Here is a 25,378-nt window from a genome sequence, read left to right on the forward strand (position 1 = left end):
ACGGTACTATTTATTTATTTATTATTGATTTGAAAAGCTCACTAGAGCTTGTGTTTATGTAGTTTATGGAATATCGACTCTAAATAAAAACTTTGAATCTTGAATCAGAAGCACCGAGTATTTTTTTTACGTATATATATTACTATATTCGCTTGCAAGTTTTTTAGAAAAGCTATTACTTCTATATAACATTGTTTAACGCAATTTAGGATCGCATTGCAATCTTCTGACATTCATGGGAAGTAACTGCGTAATCCTGGTCATCTGACAAACAATCATATGACTTTTAGAACTTGTTTTTGTTGACTTGAGAAATATGAAGGTTCTATTGATTCTTTCATTTACTTCTTTTGGTAAGTAGTGAGATATGTCAAGTCAACTTCGGCATGTTTACCAATTTGAAAAGTAGAAGATAAGAAGTACAAAAATTATGCTTATAATTAATTTCTAAATTGTTTCCTTACACAACACTGTTTATTATAGCCTATATAGGATCATCCAATCTGTAAAACATGGACGTACAGTTTTTTTTTTTTCAATACTCTAAATTTAAATAACGGGCTTTTTCTTTAAATCTGTTGTTTAGGGATCTGTGCATTATTGATAATTTGATTATTTTACAGGCCAAAATAACATAATACATATACAATGTATATGCCCTATTATTATATGGTCTGATCACATGTTTTCGCACCTCATGTGAATACACCTTATCACTATTTGTTCACCATTACTGGACATCACAAAGGTTCCAGTAAAATTTTGACATCACAATAGAAAATATCTGACGCCATAATGGAAAAGTGATTGTTGTATTACGCAAAAAGTTCAAGAGGCGCACATTCTCAGGTCACGCGGCGCAGATTTCCAAATAGCGATAAGGTATATTGGTACTATGCATGCTTATTGAATGAAAATTGTGACGTCACAATGCATTCTTAATAGCATGAAAACCCATAATACGTCAGGATAAATCACAATATTTGTAGTACAGCCAATGACTTAACTCTTTGGCTGCGCAAGGGATATACATGTACCGTTGGCGAACCGTGATAGGGACACTAGTTCAAATATGACGATGAAAGTTTTCCAAACAAACTGCATTTATTCCGCATCAACTTCACAAATAATACATGATGGTCTTGAAGTATAGATTCTGGGTACTGACGTTGTTTATCATCTTAATAACGTGTTATAGTTTTCTTTTATTTGTCTTCATGAATATTATTTTTACTGTTTAGTCTGTTTTTGGTTATATCCATTTGACGTGGGTCTGTACTTATACATCCCGTCATTGTGTTATTGTGCTATGGTTAATTTGTGTATTCTTGTCTTTCATTTTTGCTAATGAGCTTTGTCTATATGCCTTTTTGTTTTCTTTGTTACATATGACGTGGCTCTGTACTTATACATCCCGTTATTGTGCTATGGTAAATTTTTGTATTCTTGTCTTTCATTTTGCTCATGTGCTTTGTCTATATGCTTTTTTGTGTTTCTTTGTTACATATTTGTTTGTTTTTATAGTGATTAAGATTATAACACAATGTTGACTGCTGTACCGCAATTTTTTACATTTTTACCTAGTATTATGTCTGTTTGTTTTGTTCACACATCGTTGTCAATATAAAGGAATATAAAGGAATTTAATGCGACTGTCATACAAGTGAGAGGTTTAGCTAGCTATAAAACTGAAAAAAGTCACAAATCTGATAGGAAATTGTGACTTTTTTCGCTACATTTGTACATAAAGATCGATATCTATCTAATGTGTGAATTTTTTTCCTACCAAATTTGACTTTTTTTACATTTACCAAGCATGAACCTTATTTTTGACTAGTTATAACTGAGGGAAAATGTTATTATATTTATTGTAAAAAGACATTACCAGCATAAGTATTGAGTACTGAGTTTTACTACTACATGTACATGTATATCAAAGAAGAAGTAGAAAACTGAGGAAAATTACAAACTTTTATTACCTGAAACTCTTAAAGTCATGTTATTATAACATATACATGATACATGTATATCTATAATACTAAAATAATGAAGTCCAATTTGTTAGCCGGCATGGGGTAAAAACGACAAATCAAAGGATTCAATTTTATATAACTAATATAGGACATTGAATGGTGTTGTTTAAAAATTACACCATTCAAGACCCTTTTGTTTTCCACATAATTAATATTGCCAACAATTAAAAAGTTCTGGGTGGAATCCCATACCGATACCAATAGTATATATCACCAGTTGCCTATTGCCTTACGTTCCGCATCTGTCAGGCACACCACCAAAAGGTGTATTTGGGATTTGCTATATATACACAGGTCAAAACCACACCTAAACTTCTCCATTATACAGGGTTGACACTACTAAATTTGATCATTGTCACATTGTTTCTTATTGTAGTATATTAATCAACATGACTTTATAAGATGACAATACGAGTACTAAAAATCCAGTTTTAAAATAAGGCGTAGGTACACGGTTTCCTATTTGTTAGCTGGCATGACGTTAAAACGGCAAATCAAAGAATTCTTTATTTAGAACTAATATAGGCCCAATAGTGCTGATTAAAAATTAAACTATTCCATGCCCTTTTGTTTTCCAAATAATATTACCAATAATTAATAAGTTCCGGGGTGACGGGTTGAAACAGAAAGATTTTGAAAGCAGAGAAAACCGTGCATCTTATAATCAGCATGACTTTATCAAATGACAATACCAATACCAAAAATCCAGGCTAAAATAAGGCTTATACATAATTAGATACTTTAATTCAGTCACGGGCCCTCGATATCGCGGGTGTGTTCTAGTATAAAAGAATCCTTTAGATGCAAACTAATAACTTTACAATGAATGACTGATATGGCTTCACAAAATGCAGTTTGAAGAGGTTTTCTAAATTTCTTTGGAGGAAGTAAAAGATTTATAAAGGGTTTATCATGTTTATTTCCTAAGAAGAAGGAAGGCTTTAAAGATTAAATTTACATTCCTCACATTTGTCCTCATGTACATTGTATTAAACCAAAATAATTGAAATGAATAATGTCAAGTAGTACAATGTAGTAAGGATACACTAATTATTTGAGAAAAGTCATCATATTATGACCTACATGACCTATTATGACCTACATGACCACCTATTACCACAATCAGGCAAAGTATATATGTGTTATGAAGTTCCAAGGTTTATAGTATTTTGCAGCTTTAATCTTCAACATTATTTTGTCCACTTGACACTGATCTGTAAGTTTGTGGATGACTATGATTGTTCAGGTTTGCATGATCATGATGATACATCTTTTATTTTATAAAGAAACAATGGAGAATGTTCTGATTGGTCATTGTTGATGGATGTGATTTGAAGAGATGGAAATGAAACATATACAAATTTGCTTTAAACATTAATTCCCCAATTCTCTTGTTTCAATGTCAGTTTTCTGATTTGCCTTTAAGTTGGTTTGTTTAATTTTGTTCATTATTTCCTGCATATTATACATGCATTTAGGAAATGTCATTGTTTAACTGTTACCCTATGTTTTCAAATAAGATCTCATAGAAATGTTTGTATGGTTACATCACAATTCATCACTAATAAAACTTGGCAAAAAAAAAAACTTGGACCATCAAAGTTGATAACTTGAACTGTCTATAAAAAAAAGCTACATGTAGCCTGTTCAATTGACTTTGGTTAATTTGTTACATATTGTACAAAATATTTTCATCATTGGCATTTTGACTGACATGAGCATATAAAGGAAACATAAAAACAATCTATGTAGTCATGTTACAAAAATATAAATGAAAATAAAGGAGAAATACCTATGATTGCTACGCAACAACTCAACATGTAAAGGAACCATATACATGAATTTTATTATTCGTCATTGAAGATTTGCAAGACTGAATTTTAACGATCACATGATCTCATTGCAATCTTCTGAAATTGATAGACAGTAACTGCCTGCACACTCTGATCAACATCTGACAATTGATCATATCTAAGAACTTGTTTGTGTTGACTTGAGAACTATGAAGTTTCTCATGTTTTTAGTGATTCTTTCATTTGCTTCTTTTGGTAAGTAGTGAGATAAGTTGTAACTGTTTTTTCTTTCAAATTTCTGTAATCAGGTAATTGTTCAATATCTTTGAAGAGAGATATCAAGAGAAAAATTTTTTTTAGACAAAAAGAAATTAGATATTTGTTGTTTAAATATAAATGTAATTCAATTGATTAAGGAAATGTATTCTTGTTACAGGAAGGAAAATATTAAATCAATATGCTGAATCCAAAGTACAAATGAAACAATGACATTTTTTTCATAAAAAAAACAACGTTGAAATGAATTTGAATTTTGTAGCAATATTGTTACTGTAAAACTTATCCCTGTTAAAAAATTAACTACTGTACCCCTGTATTTTACATTTGAAGCCAGGATCCCTTGCACAGTAGGCGATAGCTATATATGTCGACAACTAAGATAAAGGAGTTCTCCACTAGCTTAATACGTACACCTTATGGCTTTTTGTCCACCATTACTTGACATTACAGAAGTTCCCCTAAAATAGCAAAAAGGTCTATAGTTAATGAAGGGTTGTTACAAATCTACTGGGTTTATACATATAGAATAATGGCATTTTTGTTTTTGATACTGACTATCAGCAAGAATATCAAGCGAGCCCGCCAGGTCTAGCTGATTTTTCGAGCTAATGAAGTCAGTATAAAAAAATAAGAGTATCAGGTCCTATACATAATATAGAAAAATATTAGGCAGTAAGGTCAAAGGAAAAACATACAAATTGCAGATAAAATGTATATATAGTGTTTCTCTTTGATGAAATTGTCTATATGTAATGCCTTGACTAGATTCCTTGTTGACCACCCAAGATATTTACCATTAATAAAAATACAAAATAATGTTGTTCAAAAATTCTGAATTAAACAATATTTTATTTTATTTAAATGATTTTTTGGTGAAAAATGTCTTAATACACATATATACTGCCATATTATTATATAGGGACCTCATGACACATACTGCCATATTATTATATAGGGACCTCATGATCAACATTGTTCAAACACAATATGTTTTTAAACTTTGAAAAATTAATTGGAATAAGTTTTACTGGACATGATAGATATTACAAGATGCTTATTCATTGTATTGTAAAATATGATGAAAATAGGGATATATAAGTCAAGATATATTTTTACATGTGATAAAAAAATATTAGAATTTAAATTTCTGATGTATCATCACTTTGTAAAGTAATTCTACTTTCTGAAATGGTGAAGATAAAAGCATGCTTAAGAGTTAAATGTCAATACAGTCTGATCATTGAATTTCCGTATGCATTGTTGTTCTGTCACGAGTCATGTACATAAAATATACATCCAATTCAATCAGGTGATATTTAAAGTTCAAAACATGTGACTCAAAGTTTTTTTAAGAATAAGCTTAAGTTTTCATAATACGTAACTCACTAGACCTTGGAATTTTGTTTCTATAAAATCAAGTTCACTTTACATGTGATGTACATGTGATGCTGAAATCCACCAGACCTTGGATTTCTGTTTCTATAAGGTCAAATTCACTTTACGTAAGATACTAATATTCTCTAGACCATGGAATTATATTGCCAGTAGGTCAAGATCATTAAACATGTGATGCTTAAATTCACTAGACTGTGGAATTCTGTCTCTTTAAGTTCAAGCTCAGTACTTCAGGATTAGGAAAATAGAATAGAAAGTCCAAACTAGTATTGAGTAAATTACATATGACATGAAACATAATTTACATATGCATTTGTCAATGCTATTAAAACAAGGAATTATTTGAATGTGGAATAATTCTGAATTCTGGAAAATTGAGAAGAAATGCATGATGAAAACTAACCATTTGAAACTAAATAGGGTCAGCCATGTGCGCATTGCTAAGGGGGGTTAGTTAGTTCATACTGAAATATAAGTGAAAGTAAAATTAACCATAGCCATGCGTGTATGGCTAACCCTATTTAGTTGGGTTAGTTTTTGTCTCACCTTGACGGAGTCAAAAAGCGAGACATAGGTATGCTGTTTCCAGATCAGTTTAAGATGAACCTCTAATGTTAAGTCAATGATATTTGGTATGCAACTTTATTGGCATTTGCAAGTCTCGTTTCCATGGAGATTATATAGCCCCACCCCTCATCATGGTTCATTGACTTTGAAACTTTTAAATAGTTTACAAGTTAATGTTTGTATTTAGATTTGTTTAAAGGGACTTATGATAAGTCAATGGTATTTGGTATGCAGTTGTATTAGCATTGGCACATCTCATTTCCATGGAGATTGTTTAGCCATGTACCGTCAGTCATGGTTCATTGACTTTGAATATTTGCATAACTTACTTGTTAAAGTATTGTCCTTTTAATTTCAACATTTGCATTATCAAAATTACAAAAATGCGAGACATATCTCTGTGTTAACAGTTTATTATCATACATTTCTAATCAATTTTCCAGAATTCAAAATCATTCTAGATTCAAATAATTCCTTGTTTTAATTTGACTTCAAAAGATATGTCACCCTCTCCTTCAAAAAATGAATGACTCCTGAACCTTTTTAAAAATACCCATGGGCTGTTGTATTATTGGATGCAGTATATTCAAAATAAAATAATTTACAATGCATCCAAAGGGTCGACAGAGAGATAGAGATATAATCATCACCCATATACTGTATTAAAATTTATGCTGAAGTTGGGCCTCCGTTTTTTGTGTTGAATGTTTAAATATGCAGCTACGTCCAGTCTGAAAAGGGATAAATCTGAGGCCACATAAGTGCCATGCTTGTGCACTTTAAAAGAACCTTTGCAACAACTCTCTGATGCTGTATTAGGTGGCCTATTGTTTTGGTTGACTGGCATTACTCCGAAGATGGTCAACTAAAATATTTATGTAAATTGGTGTTGCTGTTGATGGCATGGTGACTCTATATTCTACCAGTTTTGGAAAGATGAATTGTCCATGCCACTCTAATTTTAAACATTGCAGTTTATGTATAACTTGCCCACTGTCATGCCGGCTGTCTGATTCCACACAAGTTCTTACTTTATGTTTCTATGATATAATAAGGCACATGTACTTAAGCCTTAGTTTATTCAATGTTAACAATTAGAACACAATCATAGTCATGTGTTTCTTTATATAAACATTTTTTTATTGTCCAACTTGTTATATAATTTCATTTATGAATATTAATGTGTTAACCTATAAGTTATACAATTATTTGACCTTATATAAGCCTACCATCAGAAATTTTTAAAACATTTTAAGGGAAGTGTTATTTTCCATTTTGATTTTTTTTTAAAGCCTAATATTATACTTTTTAAATATTAATGCCTTTCTGCACCAAAATCAATAGTTGTATAGTCAGCACTATTGATTGTCATTTTTTCTTTAAATAATTTTTCACACTTTGTGACTTTGTCTATAAATATTGAATAAAGTTTTAAAAATATCTGAATGACAAATATTCAGTGACCATGATAACATTTATATTCCATATATCACAGTTCTGTTTTCTGTTAAAGCAAACAAATAATCAGTCTCCACACTCAGTTATATATGAAATGCTATGAAATGTTAGCTAGAATTTTTTTAGCTCACTGGGTCCTAAAAGTTTTTGAGTAAGATTATTGTTCTCAGAGTCAGAAATCAACCAATCAAAATACTGTATTCTAAGTTTACGCACTGAGTAAAGATTTATGATGGAAAGGCCTGCACTGTAATAAGACAAATGGATCTACAAAACAATTGATAATTTTAATTCAAAATTGAATAATACAATTCTTTGTATTCCCTTGTGTAATGTTAAAGTTCTCATTCATATAAGATAATAATTGTATCTAAATACCTTATTGTTTCGTCCTGTTTCAATATGAAAATAAGGAAATTTGGAATGATTGTCAATCAGACAACAATTCATAAGGAACCAAGAACAAAGATGTGATCAATTATAGCCTTCAACAATGATCAGAACATATAGTAAGCTATTGAAGTATCTATTTTTTACTGATATCTCTGCCCAAATCTTAAGACTTGTGTATTTTTATGATAAATATGTTACTAGTACCATCTACTGAAATTGATTTGCACACATTGACCCATAGCTGTAAGCTAGCTCAGGCAGTCATATTGGTGTAGTTAACTTATACATTTAATTGTACTCTTTATTTGTTCTTTCAGCTTTTGCAGACCAAGGTCTCCTTGGGACTAAAGAGTGTACGTATGGACCATCCTATTGGTGTAGCCATGCCTTGAATGCCAAGAAATGTGGTGCTGTTCAGCATTGTATAGATACAGTATGGAAGACACAGATCATTAAACCTAAAGATGTAAGTTTTCTTATTGCATCTTTTAACAAAATATAGTCTGTCTCTCATTTATGTAAGAGTTGTATTTCTTGGATAAGTATTCACTGTTTTCTGTTTATCATTTAATTTTGTAAATTTTTGGAAAATGAAATATTTTTCTTCAAAATGTTAATAAAGGGAAATTATAAGATAGACCTGAGTTCTGTTGCATATGAATCTGATGACTTTGTGGGTGACTGGTAATGGATGTCAGGAGGGGATTATTGCTCTCACTTTATAAACAAAATGATTCATGGATTACTTGACAATATTAAGTCAAAATTGAAGTAGGGCTGTTTTGAAGATCTGTTATATGAGGAGTCCAGAATGGGAAAAATAAAATAATCATTAGGATATATTTTGATATCAAAAATGACAAATTTCAATTTACGATTTTTGCCATATAATATAATAACAGTCATATTTTACTTACTACATTATGTAGGAAATTAATTTTAAAGTGTTTATTTTGATTTCTTTACAAATAATAAAATGATTTTTACAGATAATAGAATTAAAGAGAATAATATAAATCTTCAAAATGATATATTCAATTATTTATTAATTTTATTTGTTCCAGACATTGGAGTGTAATATCTGTAAGATTGGTATAACAGAAGCAAAGGAAAAGTTAAAGCAAGGTGGTACAGAGGTAAGGGAAAAATAAATCAGTACACAAACATGTTTCAATAGTAAGAAATAAATAAATAAAAGTGGTACAAATACAAAAAATAAAAAAACTAGAATTGTAGAAATAAGAAAAAGATATAGGAAAGTATTATGGAGTTCAGAAAACATTAAGCAACTACAGCTATAAAGATGTTAGAACAAATAAGGAGTCAATATCTTGAGAAATATATTTTTCTGACAACCATTTTTAGAGTTTTTATGCCCCCGCCGTAGTGGAGGGGGCATTAAGTTTTACCCTTGTCCATCTGTACGTAAGTACGTACATACGTACGAACGAACGTACGTACGTACGTCCCAAAATTGGTTTCCGTTCTCTAACTTTAGTTTGCCTCAACCAAATGTTATGAAACTTATACACAATGCTTATTATCACAAAACACAGATCAAGTCTGAATTTTGGTGGCGTCACTTTTACCGTTCTAGAGTTATGCCCCTTTACAAATGGAAAAATTGCGGAATTTTTCTTTTCCGTTCTCTAATTTAAGTTTGCCTCAACCAAATGTTATGAAACTTATACACAATGCTAATTACCACAAAACACAGATCAAGTTTGAATTTTGGTGGCGTCACTTTTACCGTTCTAGAGATATGCCTCTTTATAAATGGAAAAATTGCAAAATTTTTATTTTTTCGTATCTGCTTTACTTTTCTTTATGCATAGATTGTTGTATGATCTAACTTACTTTATAATTACTTATTCATTGTTGGCCTTGCTCACTTTTATAAAATGAGATGATTATGTTTTTGCAGGAGAAAATAAAGGAATACATGAATGAGGTGTGTAACCTACTTACAAGAACAGATTTAAAAAAAAAGGTAACTAGTTCGGAATTATTTTTGATATTTTAAAGTTTCAGTTTTAAAAGCAGAATGTTCCTTTGTAGGGGATTGAGAATTGGGAGAGTCATCCTGTAGCAAAGATAATGTTTCAATTACAAAATGTCTCTTTGGGTCTTTTACTTTGGTTTTTCTTGTTTTTATGCCCCACCTAGGGGCATTATGTTTTTCGGTCTGTGCGTCTGTTCGTCCGTCCGTCTGTCCGGCTTCAGGTTAAAGTTTTTGGTCAAGGTAGTTTTTGATGAAGTTGAAGTCCAATCAACTTGAAACTTCGTACACATGTTCCCTATGATATGATCTTTCTAATTTTAATGCCAAATTAGAGTTTTGACCCCAATTTCACGGTCCACTGAACATAGAAAATGATAGTGCGAGTGGGGCATCTGTGTACTATGGACACATTCTTGTTTTTTATGAACTCATTTCACTGGTAAAAAAAATACTTGACTTCGAGAAAAGCTGAACTTAACATGTCAAGAAATTAAGACAGAAATAGATAACTGAATATGTTTTGATATAATACTGGAACAAATTATTCAATAAGAAATAATATAATTACTCCTCAAAATGGTGCTATCATATAAATCAGTATAGATCCTTGTAGTATTTATCCTTTTAATGATTTATGAAAAATGAAGAAATGATCGGAAATGTAGTCATTTTAGATTTGTTTCCTATATTTCAGTGTACTGCCTTCGTCAAAACAGATCTGCCTTTGTTACTTGAGTTGCTGAAGAGTCCTCTGGTAAGGGAGATAACTAGTAATTATTTCAGAAAAAAACTTAGAAAATTTTATACATATCAATCAGCCTATTCCTTACTCATGAATTATATAAATTTTACATATTATTCCATTTGCACCATCCTTGTTATGAACATGATGAAAGACACCTGAAATCAAAATATTTTTTATCTTACCTGGCGCCAATTGGAACAATATTATAATATCCAATAATTGTCTAATAAATTTTGGCCTTTCTTTTTTATGATTAAAGATCCTGAGTTATTGAGCTGATAATAAAACATTGACAAATACTATTCATAGATACATCATTTAAACAAGTCTTGGTTGCAGACTGGTTGACTATACAAAGACAAACTGTCCTGGAATATTGCTATTGATGTTTTTCATAGATGATAAAATAAAGGATTACGGAAAACTTCATATATTGAAAACTTGGCAGACAATTTGAGCTATACCATGAAAATAACCATTATCAATATTTCTCAGTCTTTGACTTCAGTAGATATGAAATGAAAGTAACACTCTCTACGTTTTATGCACCTGAAGTGTTTTTCTGGATTAACTTTCATCAGGAATGCTCAAACCTAACAAATTGTAGAATGTTGTAGCCTTTTTTTGAGAGTCATATTTAGTCACATGTGATTAGTTTCTGGATAGTATAAAATACCAGTTTGATATTTGACTTTATTTTGTATAGACCCCAGAACAGATTTGTGCCACTTTGAAAATGTGTACTGGCTTTGAAGACTTAGTACAACATCAAAAGATATCAACACAGGTATTTACTTACTAGATTCTCATTATGCACACAAATGACTGGTATTGAACTTAATAACCAATAAGACAATGGTCTACAATACTGGTCTGTTCTCTCTCTCTTACAAATCTTTTGTATCTTAGTTATATCAATGAAAGACAAGGACTTATTTACTAGTACCCAACAGAATTACCAGACATAACTCTGCCTATTGCCTGTTTGCTAAAAATAGATTTTACAGCTGCATGAAGTGTGATAAAATAATGTTCCTCTCTACACAGTTAAATTTTCAATGAGAGCCTTGTCAAGCTTTAAAAATTTAAAGTTACCAGTCAAGATTGGAAGCTGTTTATTTATTGACTTAAAGCAATATGTAGTCAAACTTTATCTTTTTTTTTATGTGACGTCATCAGACATGTTAGTGAACTCAGAGAAACCAAGATTTGACGTCATATTTAATTTTGACCGATGAAGAGCTTAGATTAAATGAACCACATGTTGATTATAAAAAAAATAAATCAACTGTTAGAGAAAAGTATAAATCTGCAAAGGGTTAGAAATAAATCTTTTTACTTTCTTCCTAATGGCAAATATAAAAGTTATTCCAAATGACATGTGAGAGTTATAGCATCAAGTCATGCTACTTATAAGGTAGAAATAAATAAGTTCTCTTTTATTTTTAGGAAATAACAGCAAAGGCTGCTGATGTATGTACAGACTGTACAAATTTCTTCACAGATATCCAGAACATGATAGTCAGCAATGAGACACAGGTATATATCTAATAATAAGACACAGGTATTAATATATTAATAAGACACAGGTATATATCTAATAATAAGACACAGGTATATATCTAATTATAAGACACAGGTATTAATCTATTAATAAGACACAGGTATATATCTAATAATAAGACACAGGTATTAATCTATTAATAAGACACAGGTATATATCTATTAATAAGACACAGGTATTATTCTATTAATGAGACACAGGTACATATCTATTAATAAGACACAGGTATATATCTATTAATAAGACACAGGTATATATCTATTAATAAGACACAGGTATTAATCTATTTGAGTGGGGCCTCGGTGGCCGAGTGGTCTAAGTAGTTACTACTGTAATCACTAGCCAGTCAACACTGAGGTTGTGAGTTCGAACCCCGCTCGTGCAGGTGCACTTGACTCCAATCTTAATTTACTAGGATTTGTCGGTTTTCCTATCGAAGGTCAGTGGTTTTCTCCGGGCACTCCGGCTTCCTCCACCAATAAAAACTGGCCGCCACGAAATAGCCCAAAAGCGGTGCTTAAAAGTGGCGTTAAAACACCAAATATCAAATCAAATCTATTTGAGTGTTATTGCACTAATATTGAGGAATATTGTCCAAACATTAAGTTCATCTACTGTATCGCTAGCCTGTCAACACTGAAGTTGTGATTCAAGCCCCGCACATGGTAGGTGCATTCAACTCCAATATTAATTGACTCGCATTGTCAGTTTTCCTACCAAAAGACTGTGTTTTTTTCTGGGCACTACCGATTCCTCTAACAATAAAAAATTACCACCATGATATAGATTATAGTGCTTAAAGTGACGTTAAACATGAACAATTAATCAAAACGTTAAGGAGAAAGTATGGAATGCAGTACTGGTCAATATTTTGAACTCCTAGGAAATGCTATACGTTTAAGGTTCAACTATCAAAGAAGACAAGTAAAAGAACATTGCATTTCTATTTTACAAAGATAAATGAATATGATAATAATCAATGAGAATTGAGTCTCTTAAAGTGTACTGTACATCTTTTAAAATTTTACATTGAGAAAGGGCATTTATGTACAATGAGATAAAAATAGATTCCAGCACTGCATCAATTGTGTTACAATATTTCTCCACTCAAGACAGTTAAATCTTAATATTTAAAGAGCAAGGAGTGCTGACAGTGGAGAAATATAGTAATACACGAGTTATAATTGTAGTATCTGTTTCTCTAATGATTTTACAAAGTTTAACCTTCTTTTTCAAAGATTTGCAGAAAGTTGTGTTCTTTATATGTGACGGCATCAGGCATGGTCACCTTTTTTCATGACGTCACAATAGGAAATTCAGAAGAAACCAAGCAAATTTGATGTCATAATTAAATTTCGACCAATCATTTGCTGAGAACAAAGTTTTCTCTCTAGAGATGAGAAATATTTATCTCACACCGATCGAGAAATGTGAAAAAAGCATAAAAATTATAGAAAACATGATCTTGTATGTGAATAACAGGTCAGTTTTCATACTTTAAAAACTGCTGACTCGGGTGTAAAAAAAAAATGATTATTTCATTTCATTTTATTTTATATATTTGTTTGTTTCTTCTCTTTGTAGGAACAGATAGAAGCTATGTTGAAGCAGACACTTTGTTCACAACTACAGTCTATAAAGAGCATGGTATAAATAATTTACTTTACCTTTAATTAATTTCTTCAAAATATATATGACTGATCTCCAGTCATTTTAGAACTTACTAGTGTTTGTCTTACTGTTATTTTTTTCTCTTTCTCAAAAATCTTCTTATATAATCAGTGGGCAAATTTTGACCAAATTAAATAAAAATCAATTGTCCTGTCATTTTAGATTTATTAGGATTCGTGGTCATTTTAGATTTATTGGGAAATCGTGGTCTAGATTTCTTGGGAAATTGTGGTCATTTAAGATTTATTGGGAAATCATGGTCATTTTAGATTTACTGGAAAATTGTGGTCATTTTAGATTTCTTGGGAAATTGTGGTCATTTTAGATTTCTTGGGAAATCGTGGTCATTTTAGATTTATTGGGAAATCGTGGTCATTTTAGATTTATTGGGAAATCGTGGTCTAGATTTCTTGGGAAAGGTCCAGTATGAGCAATACCTAATACTTTGGATTTGTGGGTTGTTCTTCCTGCAGCCAGTCTGCTTCATTAATTTCTCTAAAACTTCTCCTTCTCTTAGGCATTCCAAAATTCCTGCCCATCATCCCAGTAATTCATCTATTACATTATCTATAACTTTATTTTTTCAGTGTAATTTTGTAGTAGAGGAATACACACCAGAAATCTTACAGTACCTAGGACAAACAGTTGTAAGTCTACTTATATAAAATATTATCTTACTTAATGTTAGTTTTAAGCAACATAAATGCAAGAAGTACATTCAGCATGAATGGGGGAAACACTTCTTGCTTATAATGTGGCATGTCACTTGCTTTCAATTGGATTAAAATTTTAAATGAATCCAGTTCATATAATTTCAGTAAAATTAACTGAATTAGCTTTTGCTGAATAATTTAATTATAGAATAAAATGAATCATCAAAGTCATTGATTTTACAACATAAAATTTGCCATTTATAAGTTAACAGTGAATAGATAACTTTCAAATTCATGCCCTTTAAGTAAATTTCCTATGTCACAATGCTTGTGTTATTACGTCACAGTAAGAACCGATTGTTTGATGATGCCGTTTACGGGTAAATCCAGGGTCAATCAGTGTAACTTTTAAACAGATATATCATGTTAAGGAGGGGTATTTGCGAAAAATACCAGTCGAGAGAATGTTAAATTTCGCGAGCCGTAAGGCGAGGGAAATTCATTCTCAAGACTGGTATTTTTCGCAAATACCCCTCAAGAACATGCTATATCTGTTTAATTACACTGAATGTTAACGTACAAAACGCATTGATGATCGTGACATAAAACGCATTGATGATCGTGACATTACAAGCGTCCAGTCGGATAGAGTATTTTTTGGTAAATACCACGGCAGAGAGGGTAAGAAAGGCATATCCTTTTTGCATATACCCCAGCGCTGTTAAAAATGAACGATATTCATTTGATAAAAGTAAATTGGTGAAAAATACACTGGCTGTCAACCAATCAAAACCCAGGATTCTTACATAAGGTGTAATTATTCTTAAAAAACTACTCAAGATTAGTATATGAATACAGACATGTACTTGGAAATGGTAATCAAATTTTGTCTGCCTACAAAGAAAATCTCATAAATAAAACTTAGGTATGCTGTTTCCTGCATTATCAGTGTGGGCAGACTCAAAAATGGGTAAAGTTTATGATAAGGGAACACATGCAAAAACATATAGCTGTGTAAACTGTATTATCTTTATAAGATATGAAAGTTTGTAACAGCACCACTTGGTAAGTGTAATACAGGTATTGTAGGTGATATTAAACATATTGTAAAAGTGAGAGAAAATGGAGACTTGTGATAAAATGTTTAAAATTTCTTTTCCAGGATCCCAAAACAACATGTAGGATACTTGGTTTCTGTAACAACAAAGGAGACTTGTTTACTGCTTTGAGAATCAGGATGCAGAATAAAGAAACATTCAGGAAATTTAACAAGGTACAGTATATAATCTTTACATCAAATATATTATTTCATTTTAAGACATGATTTGACAAATGTCAAGATTTTGGAGAAGACATCTTTTTGGGTTAAAGATTGTATTCATGCAATCCTTATGTGGCTGGATTGATAGTTATCAATTTTCCAAACTTTATCACTACTTTTGAGATACACAAAATATAGTGCATTGATCATAACATTCTATACATCCTATCCATGAACATTTTCAGGAATTTATCAATGAAATATATGCTCAGATATTCCAGTTACAAAATGTTATACTTGTCAAGAAAATTACATAACTTGTGCAAGATGCAGGAATCTTAATATCTGTTCTAAAAATACCAATGATGTCATTGTTAAAGTCATCTCTAAGATTTGAGTTATTGTCCTTTGTCCATAATTGTAGGTAAAACAACTACAAATGTGCAACCTATGCTTTGTTGTCTAAAAAGCGAGACATAGGTTTGCTGTTTCTGTGTTGGCGGCGGCGGAGGTGTCAACAATGTATTAGTTTGTGATTAGGTCTAGTTTATGGTGAACCACAAGTTGTAGGTCAATGATATTTGGTAAGCAGTTGTATTAGCATTGGCACATCTCATTACAATGGAGATTATATGGCCCCGCCCCCTCAGTCATGGTCTATTGACTTTGAAACTTTGATTAGTTTACATGTATTAGTTTGTGATTAGGTCAGTTTATGGGAACCACTAGTGATAGGTCAATGATATTTGGTATGCAGTTGTATAAGCATTGGCATATTTCATTACCATGGAGATTATTTGGCCCCGCCCCCTCAGTCATGGTCTATTGACTTTGAAACTTTGCTTAGTTTTCATGTATCAGTTTGTGATTAGGTCAGTTTAAGGGGAACTGTAAGTGTTAGGTCAATGATAATTGGTATGCACTTGTATACGCATTAGCACATCTCATTTCCATGGAGAATATGTTGTCCTTACTGCTCAGCCGTGGTCTATTGACTTTGAAACTTTTGCCGAGTTTACATGTATTAGTTTGTGATTAGGTCAGTTTAAGATGAACCACTAATGTTAAGTCAATGATATTTGGTATGCAAATGTATTGGCATTTGCAAGTTTCATTTCCATGGAGATTATATAACCCCACCCCCTCATTATGGTTCATTGACTTTGAAACTTTTATATAGTTTACAAGTTAAATGTTTGTGTTTAGGTTTGTTTAAAGGGAACAACTTATGAAAAGTCAATGGTATTTGGTATGCAGTTGTATTAGCATTGGCACATCTCATTTTGATGGAGATTGTTTAGCCCTGTATCTTAAGTCATGGTTCATTGACTTTCAATAATTGCATAACTTAAATGTTATTGCTATTTTTAATTTCAACATTGCATTATCAAAATAACAAATAGACGAGACATATCTCTTTGTTAACAGTTTATACAATGCAATGTTTGATAATACTACCCACTGATAAATTAAAGCAATCTTTACCCTTCGGAGCTTGCAAGCACTTTGATTATAAATACTTAAAGACTGAAATATGGATGCAGAATATTGAAATCTTCAAGAAATTTAACAAGATTGATAGACTTTATGTTTTAACTACTGTACCAATATGTCAGAGATGTTACCTGTAATGATAGGTTCACAGCATCTATCTCAGACCAGTCAGAACCATAAGTCCTTATGAATCATTATCCTTTCCTTTCGATGTGGCCTACGACTGATACATGTAATGGTATTACAGTATAAAGGATTATTCTTAATAAAGTTAATACACAAATGTCTCATTGGCAATCATACCACATCTCGTTATTTTTACATTATTTGTTATTCAGAAAGCTATTGGAGGACAAGAAGAATGTGATGTATGCAAAAATGTGATGACCGATGTCCAGTCTCTAGATAGAGACCCTACTACACAGGTATGTTAGATCTTTAAGAAAGTTTCATAACTACACATGAAAGTCGAGTATCCCCAAAAAGAGATTCCATTACATATATAAGTAAATTCCTTTGAATAAGTTACCTTATTTAACAGACAATTACTGTAAATTCAGTAATTATTGTGCACATTTATTATTGCAATTGTTTGTCTTAAGTGAAATTTCCATGATTAATGAATGCAATTTCAGGAAAGACTGCAAACAAACAATATCAACAAAATTTAAAAGAGGACTTGTGCTTAATGCAATGCTTATACGGTTGCAATTTTTGCAATAATGGAAACATTGCTAAAATTTCTGAATTTGCAGTAAAAAACATAAATTTATTAGTTCCTTGCCTACATCACATTTTTCATGAACAAACATCAGGTATGGCCATGACTAAGTAACTAAGTATGTGGATGTAAAAATGTATGTGATCTATACAGTCAAACTTACCTTAAGGGTCACCTTGTTTCAGTGGTCCCTTGAGCGGTCAATTTTGATACTTCCCATGAGTGACTGCATTTGATTACTTTTTGTCGAGCCTGCGACTTTTGTCGCAGAAAGCTCGACATAGGGATAGTGATCCGGCGGCGGCGTTAGCTAACTTCTTAAAAGCTTTATATTTTAGAAGGTGGAAGGTCTGGATGCTTCATACTTTGTATATGGATGCCTCATGTTACGAAGTTTCCGTCAGTCACATGTCCAATGTCCTTGACCTCATTTTCATGGTTCAGTGACTACTTGAAAAAAAAGTTAAGATTTTTTGTAATGTTAGATTCTCTCTTATTATAAGTAATAGGATAACTATATTTGGTATGTGCTTACCTTGCAAGGTCCTCATGCCCGTCAGACAGTTTTCACTTGACCTCAACCTCATTTCATGGATCAGTGAACAAGGTTAAGTTTTGGTGGTCAAGTCCATATCTCAGATACTATAAGCAATAGGTCTAGTATATTCGGTGTATGGAAGGACTGTAAGGTGTACATGTCCAACTGGCAGGTGTCATCTGACCTTGACCTCATTTTCATGGTTCAGTGGTTATAGTTAAGTTTTTGTGTTTTAGTCTGTTTTTCTTATATTGTATGCCATAGGTCTACTATATTTGGTGTATGGAATGATTGTAAGGTGTACATGTCTATCGGGCAGGTGTCATCTGACCTTGACCTCATTTTCATGGTTCAGTGGTCAAAGTTAAGTTTTTGAGTTTTGGTCTTTTTTTCTAATACTATATGCAATAGTTCAACTATATTTGGTATGTGCGTACCTTGCAAGGTCCTCATGCCCGTCACACAGTTTTCACTTGACCTCGACCTCATTTCATGGATCAATGAACAAGGTTAAGTTCTGGTGGTCAAGTCCATATCTCAGATACTATAAGCAATAGGTCTAGTATATTCGGTGTATGGAAGGACTGTAAGGTGTACATGTCCAACTGGCAGGTGTCATCTGACCTTGACCTCATTTTCATGGTTCAGTGGTTATAGTTAAGTTTTTGTGTTTTGGTCTGTTTTTCTTATACTGTATGCCATAGGTCTAGTATATTTGGTGTATGGAATGATTGTAAGGTGTACATGTCTAGCTGGCAGGTGTCTTCTGACCTTGACCTCATTTTCATGGTTCAGTGGTCAAAGTTAAGTTTTTGAGTTTTGGTCTTTTTTTCTAATACTATATGCAATAGGTCATCTATATTTGGTGTATGGAAATATTTTATGATGTACCTGTCAGTCTTGCAGGTTTTATTTGACCTTGACCTCATTTTCACGGTTCATTGCTCAGTGTTAAGTTTTTGTGTTTTGGTCTGTTTTTCTAATACTATAAGCAATAGGTCAACTATATTTGTTGTATGGAAGGATTGCAAGCTTTATTACATGTCTGCCTGGCATTGTTCATCTGACCTTGACCTCATTTTCTTGGTTCATTGGTCAATGTTTAGTTTTCTTGGTTAAGTCTGTATCTTAGAAACTATAAACAATAGGTCAACTATATTTAGTGTATTGAATGAATGTAAGGTGTACATGTATTTCTTGTTTGGTTTATATGACCTTGACCTCATTTTCTTGGATCATGTTAAGTGTATGTGATAGTTGTAGTAAAGCTTTATATTTAGGACTATCAACATAATATCAATGATTAGTAAAGAAGGCGAGACATTTCAGCGTGTGCACTCTTGTTTAAATTAACATACTTTTTAGTTTGGTCAAAGTCTGGTATTACATTGAAATATAATTTCCAGGGTAAAATTAAAGACTTTGTGAAGAAAGAATTATGTAGCAGACTTGGAGGCCTAGCCAGTGAGGTAAGAGAAATACATTTATATATTTGATCTATCACATCAGTTTCACAACTATTACAAGGGTACTGTGATGTTGTGACATTCTTTGATCAGATTTCCAGTCACCCTGACTTACATTGTAGTCAGAAGATTGCAAAGCTTACTTGTATTTGTTTGTTTCTTTATGTCTTGTAATTAAAACAGGAAAAAATATAATTTCCTTTCCTACTCTAATTTCCTTGACTAATACAACTAAAGGCATTAAATTAATATTGTAAAACAAATAGAAAATCTGCTTCGCCTATTTTGATAACTGTGTCAATTACATTACATGCTTTGTGGGTTTGCAGAAATAATTATATCGTTATTCAAAGGATTAACATACACTACAAACTTTCACCATCTTAATCTTTTTCAGTGTTCCAGTCTGGTAGATGAGTATGCTTCAGTCCTCTTTGAGTTGTTGGCAAATGAGTTGGTGAGTTCTTTTACAGCATTAACCATTTTTATGATGACCTGTTTTCTTTTCTTCAAAATGTCAACTCTGTTAAGCTAGTTACAGATCTGGAGGGATTTCAGTTTAAGTATTAATTTAAGAAAAATAAATTGGATTGGGAAACAATCAGGGATTTTGTAAATGTGTTAGCATTACTACAGTGAAATAGCTTGATGAATATTACTTTTATCTCAGATATACCAGTCTACTGACAATGTTGATTTCTGTAGCTAATAATTTCAGTAAAAAGCTTTTGTAACAATCTGAAGACCTAAAACTAATATTGTACTTCTTGTCTATATTTAGGACCCTGAAACAGTGTGCAGCTTTGTAGGATTCTGTAGGGCAGTTGAATTGAAAAAGCCATCAATATCTGTTGTATCCCTAACTAAATCAGAACCCATTATAGCCTTGGACATCACTCCTGCCATGCTTATCCACGACACCAATCCAGTGAAGACCTCAGGTGTTTATTGCGATATATGTAAAGTTGCAATGAATGAACTGGATTCTATCCTCGCCAAGAACGCTACAACAGTAAGTAGTATTATACTGAAGTACTTATTATAGGGAAGATATTTCTAAAAAGCAAGTTAATTTAGGGAAAAAAGAATGCTGTAAAATGTAAAATCAGAAAATTATTTGCCTGAAACAATTATATTTGAAAGCTGTAAAAAGTACTATTGTTCTGTAGAATCTTTAATTGCATGCATTTTGTAACTTTTAGAATGACAGTAAAAAGAAATCATATTGGTGTGAAATGATAAAGGTATTGAAGAATAAACTTTTAGAATGACAGTAAAAAGAAATCATATTGGTGTGAAATGATAAAGGTATTGAAGAATAAACTGTAGAATATATATACTGTATGATCATTAGTAACTCTAGTTTTCACATCCACGAATAGTGCATCAACATTAACCCTGGTAGGAGGAGATGATGGACTCAACATGAAAATAGTATTTAGTGCATTTTCTAACTTCATTTTTCCTACATATATATATATATTACTTAAAATTACCAATAAACAATTTTTAAATTAACAGGCCCAAATAGAAGCAGCTTTGAACCAGCTCTGTGACCGTTTACCTGGTGGATTGAAGGACCAATGTACATCTTTTATCAATCAGTATGCTCCAGCCATTCTGGAACTCCTACAACAAGAACTCAATCCCACTGTTGTCTGTGACAAGTTAGGACTATGTACACCAATGAAATCAAACATCAGTAAGTCAGAGTATTCAGATTTAGATTTATATAAACATATGTCGTAAAAAAATCATTTGGACTTAAATCTTGTTGTAGCTATTGCTATTTTATTTTTTACTTGTCAATGTGTATGATAATATTTCTTTTTTTTACTCTCATAATTCAAAACTAAGACTGTTAAAATAATTCCTTGATTCTCTTTCAACATTTGCGACATGGGAGAAATTTTAAATTGTTATAAACTATTTTACATCACGAGACTTGGATATGTGACGAATATTTAAACATTAACTGAGCTAAATTTGATTTTGATTTTTCTCTAAAATTAGATTTTTCAGAGGCGAAAGAAGTTTCTCCTAGCATGCAACAATACTCTTTAAATAGTATTGGAAAAAAGAAAAGGAATTTGATTAAATTGAGGACAATTATTTTTAAATATTTTTTGAGAAAACTAATGGAAGGCTGTGAGCGACAAAAAACATTTCGTACATAATTTGTGCTTAGTGTTTATATACCAGTTAACATCACCCATAAGAAAACTCGATCTTCTTTGCTTCTTAATTCATTCTCTGACACATAAACTTTGAAATGAAGAGTTAGTAATCTTTAGATGTTTGTTAATTGATTTCTTGTAGAATTTAGTTCTTCTTTGCTTCTTAATTCATTCTCTGACACATAAACTTTAAAATGAGAGTTAGTAATCTTTAGTTGTTAATTGATTTCTTGTAGAATCCAGTGTTTCAGCATCAGTAGAATGTGTTCTCTGTGAATATGTACTGTCCACTGTAGAAAGACAGTTAGGCAATAACAGATCTCTGGTTAGTCAAATATACAGTTAATTATTTCAGTATACACCTGTCACTCTAAATAAGGTGTCTGAGTGTGTGTAAAGTGATTACCTGTTTCTGTTAGTAAATGTTTGTGAAATCATTGAGTTGTTCTAATAGTGAATTATCTGTGAGTTGAGTACTTTTTTCATTTAATGACTTACCCATGTAGGGATTGTATGGTTATGTGTGTTATTTGTTTGTATAGTGATGAGATTGGTTTGTTGTTGAAGTATGGGAATTATTGTTATTAGGTTCGTATGTGTATCGGTGGTTCTGTTAGTGAATTGCAGTTCCTGCTTCAGCAGTAATAAAATTCTATTTGATCATTGCAAGTAAAAATATGAAAATAAGGAGATGTGGAATGATTGCCGATGAGACAACTCTCCACCGGAGATCAAAGACAATGGATGTAAGGAAGATTACTATAAAGTTGTGATTTCATCAACTTGAAAGTACACATGTTTATTTTGAAGTGATCTTTTTGAAATATGAGCCAAATTAGAGTTCAGAGGAAGATTTTGCAGTTCACTAAACTTTGAAATTTTATGGTGCAAACAGATGTCCTATGAATACAAATTCTTGTTTTGAGTATTGTAACACAATGACACCTTGTGATTGCCAATGACTCTGGGACTGTTTGCCTGAAAGCTTTTATAGTTTGTCATGTGTAGTGAATTTAAAAATAAGAAGATGTTGTATGATTGTCAATGAGATAACTCTCCATAAGAGACCAAATGACACAGAAATAAACAACTATAGGTCACCACACAGCCTTCAACAGGGAGTAAAACCCATACTGCATAGTCAGCTATAAAAGGCCCCGAAATGACCAATGTAAAACAATTTAAACAAGAAAACTAACGGCCTGATTTATGTACAAAATAATGAACCAAAAACAAATATGATATACAGCAACATACAACAACCACTGAATTACAGGCATACTGTATCATTATTTTGATAATCTTGGCGTACACAGTTTTTTGGGACATTTGGCTATGATAAATCCATTGTGTTGAACATGTTTCTCTGACTTCTTTACTTTCAGGCTGTGATTAAAGCTGCCCTTGACAAAGTCTGTAGTATAATGCCTGGCACCATCAGCCAAGAATGTATTTTATTTGTCAGCAAGTATGAACAGTTGATAATCAACCTTTTACTTAAAGAAGTAAAACCATCTGAGGTATGCAAGGCCCTTACCTTGTGCACTGCCTCAGTCAAGTCTTTACCAAAACCAGCAATTCTGATGAGAGGGGAACCAGTTCTCATACCACAACGGATCAAAACATTACCCAAACCTGTATCTGGAATTCTTCTGCAAGGTGAACCAATCATGAATAAAAGTAAGTGTATGTTCTGTAAACCAAATAATTTTCTAGAGCCATTTATTTACAGAAATTTTATTGACAGAAAAAATAACTGCAATATAGATCTAAGTTATAAAATACTTTTAAAATATAAAAATATTCATGGGTTTGTGCTTGGCTTTGCTAGTGTCACCAACTGCAATTTTATATTTTTCCAGCCTGGATAAAAAATATATAGCATTTGGGACATGAGTCAAAAGCTTGCTTGAGTGCACAGGGGTCAAAGTTCACAATCCACTTCTGTCTTGTCAGTCTTCAGAGATTGTGCTATTATTTAAATTCAGTCCTATAGGGCTATTGTTAAATCACATATTTAGTTTCACAAAAAGGTATCTTGACCTCAAAAGTAGATATATTATTGATGCTGGTTAACATAATGAAATTCTGTATGACAAAAAGATTTATATACATACAAAATGTCAAGACAAAAAATCAATTGGCATGCTGCACTCTGCTTAGCCTGATATGTTTGACAAGCATTCATGTTCGAAGGTACCTTTTATGTTTAATCTCTCCACTGATCAACACATATAAATTTAAGTAGGAATACCTTTGGAGCTCTAGAGTGCATTTTTGCAATATTTCATTATTTTTACCAGAGAACACAATGAAAAGCGCTGAAGGATGTTTAGTCTGTGAGACCTTGATGAACTACCTTTCTGAAGCATTGAAGGAAAACAAGACTGCAGCAGCCATCAAATCTTTGTTAGAAAAAGCATGTGACCTTCTACCTACATCCATGGCAAATGAAGTAATTATTTTATAGTTATATCTTTTAAGTTTGTATTTTGTATGACTTGTATTCATTTTCACAAAATTAGTTGATCAAAAATTATTTTTATAGGACCGCAAAATTTTTTTTCGGATCGTATAATGGTATGATGTCGTCGTCATCGTCTGCGTCTGTGTCTGCATCGTCGTCCGAAGACACATTGGTTTCCGGACAATAACTTTAGTTTAAGTGAATGGACCTCCATGAAATTTTTTAAGAAGGTCCAATACCACAAAAGGAAGGTTGGGATTGATTTTGGGGATGATGGTCCCAACCGTTTAGGAATTAGGGGCCCAAAACAAGCATTTTTCTAGTTTCAGGATAATAACTTGTGTATAAGTATTTCGATTGCTCTGAAGTTGTACCACAATGTTTAATACCACAAGTAAAAGGTTGGGATTCATTTTAGGGGTTATGGGGCTAACAGTTTAGGAATTAAGGGCCAAAAAGGGGCAAAAAACAAGCATTTTTCTAGTTTCCAGACAATAACTTGTGTGTAAGTGTATGGATCTCTCTGACATTGTACCACAAGGTTCCATATAACAAAGGGAAGGCTGGGATTAAATTTGGGGTTAATTGCCCCAAACATGTAGGAATTAGGGGCCAAAAACAAGCATTTTACTAGTTTCCAGACAATAACTTGTGTGTAAGTGTATGGATCTCTCTGAAATTGTACTACAAGGTTCCATACT

At 32.1% G+C, this 25,378-nt stretch overlaps 1 protein-coding gene across 2 annotated transcripts in view; it reads left to right on the top strand.

Annotated features, from left to right (window-relative positions):
* Window positions 1-224: 224 nt before the first annotated feature.
* LOC127709238 (prosaposin-like) overlaps window positions 225-25,378 on the top strand; it is a 30,042-nt gene continuing 4,888 nt past the window's right edge. The window contains exons 1-18 of one of the 2 annotated variants that reach the window (XM_052214647.1): window positions 225-353; window positions 8,236-8,384; window positions 8,983-9,054; window positions 9,843-9,908; window positions 10,615-10,674; window positions 11,372-11,452; window positions 12,115-12,204; window positions 13,814-13,876; window positions 14,488-14,547; window positions 15,716-15,826; window positions 17,647-17,733; window positions 19,974-20,036; window positions 20,431-20,490; window positions 20,815-21,045; window positions 21,555-21,735; window positions 22,447-22,535; window positions 23,596-23,890; window positions 24,514-24,665. In XM_052214647.1, coding sequence (XP_052070607.1) covers window positions 317-353; window positions 8,236-8,384; window positions 8,983-9,054; window positions 9,843-9,908; window positions 10,615-10,674; window positions 11,372-11,452; window positions 12,115-12,204; window positions 13,814-13,876; window positions 14,488-14,547; window positions 15,716-15,826; window positions 17,647-17,733; window positions 19,974-20,036; window positions 20,431-20,490; window positions 20,815-21,045; window positions 21,555-21,735; window positions 22,447-22,535; window positions 23,596-23,890; window positions 24,514-24,665 — 1,947 coding nt within the window. In that variant the 5' untranslated portion in view covers window positions 225-316. Of the gene's footprint in view, window positions 354-3,940; window positions 4,082-8,235; window positions 8,385-8,982; window positions 9,055-9,842; window positions 9,909-10,614; window positions 10,675-11,371; window positions 11,453-12,114; window positions 12,205-13,813; window positions 13,877-14,487; window positions 14,548-15,715; window positions 15,827-17,646; window positions 17,734-19,973; window positions 20,037-20,430; window positions 20,491-20,814; window positions 21,046-21,554; window positions 21,736-22,446; window positions 22,536-23,595; window positions 23,891-24,513; window positions 24,666-25,378 lie in introns of those variants that run through there. The other variant, XM_052214646.1, reaches the window with a different exon arrangement.

The sequence above is a fragment of the Mytilus californianus genome, unplaced genomic scaffold, assembly GCF_021869535.1.
Source record: "Mytilus californianus isolate M0D057914Y unplaced genomic scaffold, xbMytCali1.0.p SCAF_7, whole genome shotgun sequence".
Lineage (NCBI taxonomy): Eukaryota > Metazoa > Mollusca > Bivalvia > Mytilida > Mytilidae > Mytilus > Mytilus californianus.